Raw genomic sequence first — 8,165 nt, forward strand, 5'->3', positions numbered from 1 at the left:
ACTCTCTCTTTTTGTCCCTCTCGTGTCTCCGTACAGTCGTCTCTAAACTCTTTCTCTTTTTGTCCCTCTCGTGTCTCCGTACAGTCGTCTTTAAACTCTTTCTCTTTTGGTCCCTCTCGTGTCTCCGTATCGTCGTCTTTAAATTCTTTCTCTTTTTGTCCCTCTCGTGTCTCCGTACAGTCGTCTCAAAACTCTTTCTCTTTTTGTCCCTCTCATGTCTCCGTACAGTCATTTCTAAACTCTTTCTCTTTTTGTCCCTCTCGTGTCTCCGTACAGTTTTGTCTCTAAACTCTCTCTTTTTGTCCCTCTCGTGTCTCCGTACAGTCGTCTCTAAACTCTTTCTCTTTTTGTCCCTCTCGTGTCTCCGTACAGTCGTCTCTAAACTCTTTCTCTTTTTGTCCCTCTCGTGTCTCCGTACAGTCGTCTCTAAACTCTTTCTCTTTTTGTCCCTCTCGTGTCTCCGTACAGTCGTCTTCTAAACTCTTTCTCTTTTTGTCCCTCTCGTGTCTCCGTACAGTCGTCTTCTAAAACTCTTTCTCTTTTTGTCCCTCTCGTGTCTCCGTACAGTCGTCTTTAAACTCTTTCTCTTTTTGTCCCTCTCGTGTCTCCGTACAGTCGTCTCTAAACTCTTTCTCTTTTTGTCCCTCTCGTGTCTCCGTACAGTCGTCTCTTAAACTCTTTCTCTTTTTGTCCCTCTCGTGTCTCCGTACAGTCGTCTTTAAACTCTTTCTCTTTTTGTCCCTCTCGTGTCTCCGTACAGTCGTCTTTAAACTCTTTCTCCTTTTGTCCCTCTCGTGTCTCCGTACAGTCGTTTCTAAACTCTCTCTTTTTGTCCCTCTCGTGTCTCCGTACAGTCGTCTTTAAACTCTTTCTCTTTTTGTCCCTCTCGTGTCTCCGTACAGTCGTCTTTAAACTCTTTCTCTTTTTGTCCCTCTCGTGTCTCCGTACAGTCGTCTCTAAACTCTTTCTCCTTTTGTCCCTCTCGTGTCTCCGTACAGTCGTCTCCTGTCCAGACCCGGGTAAGGTGGACCACAGCCGCAGAGTCCTGTCCTCCTCTCACTTCACCGTGGGATCCAGCGTTCAGTACGTCTGTGACAAAGGCTACAGTCTCCATGGCAACAGCCTCCTGACCTGCTACAGCCGGGGGAGCGGCGGTCCGAGGTGGAGCCAGAGGCCGCCCACCTGCACACGTACGTTTGTGGAATATTTTACATTTTATTAGCTCTGTCTGCAAGCGAGACTGAAGAAAAACCAGACTGTGTCCACATTATCCCTCTGTACCTTTCTCCGTTTCAATCCAGTCCACTTTATTTAAATAACATGACAGTTTCTAAAGTCCTGCACAGACAATTTAAGACAATAAGGCTGCGTTCAGACTGCAGCCTGAAGTGACACAAATCTGATTTTTTTGGCCCCTATGTGACCTGGATCTGATATGAACGACACAGATCCGATTTTTTCAAATGCGACCCAGGCCACTTCGATATGTGCTCCTGAAACTAGGGCTGGGTATCATTAAGAAGTTGCCGATACGATACATACCTCGATACGGTGCACTTTCCGGTTCGATACGATATGTAAATCATGGCTGTGCTACTGTGTGTGTCTTCGTTAAACCACTTCTTCTTGTGCAAAGTTAATATGAAACACAAACATTTGAATCGTCAAAACAGTGAAAATGTCAAATGTGTCGCATAAATACGTTTTCTTCAACAAAACTGTAGCTCTGTAACAAAATAATTGAGTAAAACATACCAAAAAAAAATACTCTTGGCGATATATCGATGCAGCAGCCCACGATATCGATACTGTATCATCACATTAAATGATACGATATATCGATATTTTGATATTTTTGCACACCCCTACCTAAAACTGATACATATCTGATCTTTTGACATGTGACTTCAGTCTGAACGGCCAAAGTGCATTCATCCACCTACACGTTATCAACAAGACACAAACGTCACTATTCTGCACTGAAGTAGGTGAAAATTGTTAATGAACTCCATGTCACTGAAGTGAAGCACATCACCACTCACCACTCTTGGCTCCGTCTCCACATCCACACGTTCCTTTCAACAGGACGTCGCTGCCGCCACAAAACACCACGACCAAAAACCTCGTCCTTCTCCTTCTCAATCTCCTCCTTAAAACAAGTAAGTTGTTCATGTTCTGGCTCCGGTACGAGAGGAACTTTAAAATCTCCAGGTGCTCGATGCTGCGTCCATGTTTGGACAACTTCTGTAAACACAGAGCGATGTCATCATGTCCTCCACTGCTCATGTGGGACACTTTTGGGCCATTTAATGTTCACACTGGAGTCACATACAAGTCGCATTTAATTGGAAATGTGAACGACCTCGCAAAAACATCGGATTTCACAAAAAAATCCGAATTGAGCGTTAAAGTCCTGCAGTCTGAACGTAGCCTAAAAAAGAGTAAATCATAAATGGACCCAGTCAAGCAGAAGTATACAGCAAGGCCAGGACTGATTCAGAGACCAGTCCGAGACCAGACTGGGACCAAAGCGTGATTGAGACTGGGACCAGAGCGGGACTGAGGCCGGGACCAGACCGGGGCTGAGACCGAAACTGAGACCGGGACCAGGCCGGGACCAGACTGGAACCAGACCAGAGGCTCAGAGCCCACAGCAGGGCCGGAGCTCGAAGCTGAGGCTCGGACCCCGCGGAGGCTCAGAGTCAAAGCTCGGAGTCCGCCCTGGTCCCGCTCTGGTCCCGCTCTGGTCCCGCTCTGGTCCCGCTCTGGTCCCGCTCTGGTCCCGCTCTGGTCCCGCTCTGGTCCCGCTCTGGTCCTGGACCTGGATCAGTCCTGGTTCAGTCCATATGCAGTGTAAAAGTCCGGCATCGCAGTCACGTAAGTCACGTAAACGGGAAACTGTCATTTTCCGTTTTTTCCATTCTTCATTTAAACACAAAATTGAAAACTGAAAAAACGAATCATTATCTGTTTTTTCATTTTGGTTTAACGAAGAAAACAGTTGTTTTTTCGTTTTGTTATTTTTGGTTTTATATTGAAAAACGAATGAACGAATGATACACGGATTCAGCTGAAGTGTGTGTTTTCTTCCGGTCGATGTAAATACGTTTGTGTCTCTGTCCAATCAGAACACTTAAATAAAGACGATTTAACGAGTTTTCCGTGTAAACCTCATTCTGAATTATTATTTCCATGTAAACAGAACTATTTAATTCAGAGCAATTCACTCGGAATTAAAAACAGCTTCTCCACAACAAGTTCAGCCTTTGTGATTTGCTAATTGTGATTAATTAAAAGACGTGTCAGAGGTTTTTCCTGTTCTTTCACGTTCGGACGGATCCGTTCGGTGACAGAGCGTTTTGGCCGATATTAAAAGCCTTTATCTCCCGTTTCCTGTGGGCACTTCCTTTGTCCTGTTTAATGAATCATGATCCTTCAGTGTCTCTCCGAAGTAGGTGAGGCTCTATATGAAAAATGCAAATGAGCCGAAGGAAATGGCGTCTGAATAAGTTGGACGTGAAGTTATAGCGGCGAGTACAATAAAGATGGAGGCAGGAGGGCGAGGAGCGGAGGGAGGTCAGGTGCGGGGAAATATTATTACGTTTTTACACTAATTGAATCGATAAAACCATTGAAAACTACACTTTATAAAATAACACTATAAAGGATGTTGGAAAAGGAGGTGTACTGTGTGTTAAATGCGCACTGCGGAACTTTTCTGGTACCGTCACACTAGTTAAAGCATTTAAAGTGATGGTATGGAACTTTCTGGACTTGAAAACCGAGTCAGCTGCATGATTCAATGGAAATAAACAAGATAAAACCATACTTTGGAACATTCTCCATGGCGATACGTGCAGTGTTGGGGAGTAACAGATTACATGTACCAGAGTTATGTAATCAGAGTACAAATTATGAGTAACTGTATTCAGTTACAGTTACTGTTTCAGTGAGTGGTAATTGGATTACAGTTACTTTGTTGAAATAAATGGATTACACAGAGGGATTTTCCTGTTTTTACATTTTGGGCTATATTTTTCTGTAATTCCACTCATTGCCAGACACTAAACCAGGTCTAAAACCAGGACAAAACCAGGTCTAAACCAGGTCTAAACCAGGTCTAAACCAAGTCTAAACCAGGTCTAAACCAGGTCCAGGAAAACCAGGATTAAAACCAGGTAAACAGGACTAAATCCTGGTCTGGTCTGGACGTGTCTCCTCTTCTTCTATCAATAATATTTTTAATATGTTTAAGTAAAGTCTGGGCTTTTTATTTTCTTTTATCAGGTAAAACATCATTTGTTACAATGTCCTCGTCTTTGCTTCTCTACAGCAAATCAAGTAATCCAAAGTATTCAGATTACATTACTCACTTTAAGTAATTTAATGGATTATGTTACAAACTACATTTTGGGGTCTGTAATCTGTAGGGGAATACATTTACAACCAAAAATAAGAAAACGAAAAAACAACAGTTTTCTTCGTTATTTGTCTCCAAAACCAAAATGAAAAAACGGATAATGATTCGTTTTTTCAGTTTTCGATTTTGTGTTTAAATGAAGAATGGAAAAAACGGATAACGGCCGTTTCCCGTTTACGTGACTTCAGTGACTGTGATGCAGAACTTTTGCACCGGGTACAGACTGAACCAGGACTGATCCAGGTCCGAGACCAGACCGGGACCAGAGCGGGACTGAGACCGGGACCAGAGCGGGACTGAGACCGGGACCAGACCGGGACTGGGGCGAACTCCAAGCTTTGACTCCGAGCCTCAGCTTCGAGCTCCGGCCCTGTCGTGGGCTCTGAGCCTCCGATCTGGTCCTGGTCTTGTCTCGGTCTTGTCTCTGTCTCAGGCCCGCTCTGGTCCCGGTCTGGTCCCAGTCTCAGTAGCGCTCTGGTCCCGGTCTGGTCCCGGACCTGGTCCATTTGAACCAAAAGCTCTTAGTTCGGTTCGTTTTCGTTGGTGTGAAAGCGTCAGTTTGATGCTTTGCACCACCTCGGAACCAGCCGCGGTTCTTGAGCACGGAGGACCAGAGCAGCCCGTCCGGACCTGTAGTCCACAGAACATTCTCACTTTCCCCGCACGGAACCAGCGCGGAGACGATGACACAGAACCACTCGGACCGCTGGTCTCGGACTCAGTTCCGCTCTGATCCCGCTCTGGTCTCGGACCTGGATCAGTCCTGGTTCAGTCTGTACCCGGTGTAAAAGTCCGGCATCGCAGTCACTGAAGTCACGTAAACGGGAAACGGCCGTTATCCGTTTTTTCCATTTTTCATTTAAACACAAAATCGAAAACTGAAAAAAAGAATCATTATCCGTTTTTTCATTTTGGTTTTGGAGACAAATAACGAAGAAAACTGTTGTTTTTTCGTTTTCTTATTTTTGGTTTTATATTGAAAAACGAATGAACGAATGATACATGGATTAACCAGGTCTAAAGCAGGACTAAACCAGTGTCAGTGGAGTTTACATGTTTACACGCCGCAGCCACCGAGACGATCACCTCTGCTGATGATTTTATATCATAAAAACACTAAAGTCTCAGCCTGTTCTGCCACTTAAGTTCATATGTGAGTCAAGGCAGATGAGTGAATACTTTTACAGTATAGTGTATCTGTGAAGCATATCGTATTTCATTAGGGGTGTTTTTATTGTCAAAGATTAGAAGAAAAGAAGAAGTTTAATCCCACACTATAAAATATTGTAGACAAAGTAGGACGTCAGAAATATGGAAAGTTTCTGCATTGGACCCAAAATCCACATGATTGTAATTATTCTTGTTGTTGTTGTAGGAGGCGGAATACAAAACCAGCTCGTGTTTTGAACAATGAAGCTTCTACCGATTTCAAAATGGAGGTCACAATATTTTCGACCCCGAGGACATTAAAAGCATTAACGAAACCAGGCTAATTACAGCAGCAGCAGCGTTTCAGAGTCACATTTTGAACAATAACAGCCCATTACTCCCCCCGGATCAGCGCCCTTTAACACGGAGAGCCGAGTAAATACACGGAGAGGCGCCGCAGGTCAAAGGTCGCACCGCAATAGGGACTTGTTGGCTATTTTTTTGTTGTTTTGTAATAATAATACTTTTATGTCCTTTGTTATTATGGGTGTGGGTAAAGGACAAAGCACTGAAACTTTTTAAAATGACTTTTTAAAGTAGAATTAAAGGGCCCATGTGACTCTATTTTCTGATCCATGTTGTAATGTTGTTTCCTCGTCCCAAACAGACCTGGAGTTTTTGTGTTTTGTTTCATTCACACGTGCATATTTAGACTGAACTCTTTTCTCAAATTGAAAACCTTGTGATGTTCCACCTTGTGATGTCATGTGGTGACACAGGAAGAGCTCCACTGTGTTTTAAAACTCCAAACACCTTCACTAGAATCATTTGGATCATCTCAGCCCTGGAAATGTGAATCTCTGCTGAACTAAAGGAAAATTACCGCTTCATGACATCACGAGGTGGAACAGAGCATTTTGAGCTTTGAAGATGTAGACAGACTAATAATAAAGTGTTACTCAAATGTGTGAATTACCACGTTTAAATGAGAGCTTTAATTCAGATTAAAAATAATTTAATTTGTAAAAAAATATTATTCCGCTTTAAAAAAAAAAAAATGTAAACATTAAATTCCTAATGATTATTCAGAAATAAACTTAATTACAAATTAATGCTCACAAAAGTCCATTTTGTGTAATATGGGACCATTAAACAGAGCCACCAAAAAAAGTAACCATGTCCATGTACTTCAGGCTCCTGGTTTGGCTTTTCAGACGTGTCAGCTAAATATTGGTATCGGAAAATATCGGTTGTAGGGCCAAATATTGAATATATTGAATATCCATCCATTTTCTTTCACTTCATCCGGGGCCGGGTCGCAGGGGAAACGTTCTAAGAAGGGATTCCCAGACTTCTCTCTCCACACACACTTGCTCCAGCTCCTCTGGAAGGACCCCGAGGTGTTCCCAGGCCAGCCCAGAGACACAGTCCCTCCAGTGTGTCCTGGCTCTTCCCCGGGGCCTCCTCCAGGTGGGACATGCCCGGAACACCTCCCAAGGGAGGCGTCCATGATGCATCCGGAACAGATGCCCGAGCCTCAGCTGCTCCTCTCGACGTGGAGGAGCAGCGGCTCTTCTCCGAGCTCCTCCTGTGTGACTGAGCTCCTCACCCTGTCTCTAAGGCTGCGTTCAGACTGCAGCCTGAAGTGACCCAAATCCGATTTTTTGGCCCCTATGTTCCTGTATCTGATCTTTTAATGACAGTCTGAACGACACAGATCCGATTTTTTCAAATGTGACCCAGGACACTTGGATATGTGCTCCTGAAACTGATACATATCTGATCTTTTGACATGTGACTTCAGTCTGAACGGCCAAAGTGCATTCATCCACCTACACGTTATCAACAAGACACAAACGTCACTATTCTGCACTCAAAGTCGGAGAAAATTGTTAATGAATGAAGCACATCACCACTCACCACTCTTGGCTCCGTCTGCACATCCACACATTCCTTTCAACGGACGTCGCTGCCGCTGCCCCACAAAACACCACGACCAAAAACCTCGTCCTTCTCCTTCTCAATCTCCTCCTTAAAACAAGTAAGTTGTTCATGTTCTGGCTCCGGTACGAGAGGAACTTTAAAATCTCCAGGTGCTCGATGCTGCGTCCATGTTTGGACAACTTCCGTAAACACAGAGACGCTCGCTGAGGTTGACGTCGTCGTGTCTCCAGTGTCACATGCGGGACACTTTTGGGCCGTTTAATGTTCACACTGGAGTCACATACAAGTCACATTTAATTGGAAATGTGAACGACCTCGCAAAAACATCGGATTTCACAAAAAAATCGGAATTGAGCGTTAAGCCCTGCAGTCTGAACGTAGCCTAAGGGAGCGCCCAGACACCCTGAGGAGGAAACTCATTTCAGCCATTTTTATCTGTGATCTCATCCTTTCAGTCTTTACCCAGAGCTCATGACCATAGGTGAGGGGAGGAACGGAGATTGACGGTAAATTGAGAGCTTTGACTTTCGGCTCAGCTCCCTCTTCACCGCAACGGCGACCACATCACTGCCGACGCTGCACCGATCCGCCTGTCAATCTCACGCTCCGTCCTCCCCTCACTCGGTAACAAGACCCCGAGACACTTGAACTC

At 44.4% G+C, this 8,165-nt stretch overlaps 1 protein-coding gene across 1 annotated transcript in view; it reads left to right on the forward strand.

Annotated features, from left to right (window-relative positions):
* LOC110174574 (seizure protein 6 homolog) overlaps nucleotides 1–8,165 on the forward strand; it is a 258,856-nt gene that overhangs the window by 242,025 nt on the left and 8,666 nt on the right. The window contains exon 12 of the mRNA XM_055166715.1: nucleotides 999–1,190. Within this exon, the coding sequence (XP_055022690.1) occupies nucleotides 999–1,190 (192 nt within the window). The remainder of the gene's footprint in view (nucleotides 1–998; nucleotides 1,191–8,165) is intronic.

This window comes from Boleophthalmus pectinirostris, unplaced genomic scaffold, assembly GCF_026225935.1.
Source record: "Boleophthalmus pectinirostris isolate CB_2022bp ecotype Guang Dong unplaced genomic scaffold, ASM2622593v1 HiC_scaffold_9, whole genome shotgun sequence".
Taxonomy (NCBI): Eukaryota; Metazoa; Chordata; class Actinopteri; order Gobiiformes; family Gobiidae; genus Boleophthalmus; species Boleophthalmus pectinirostris.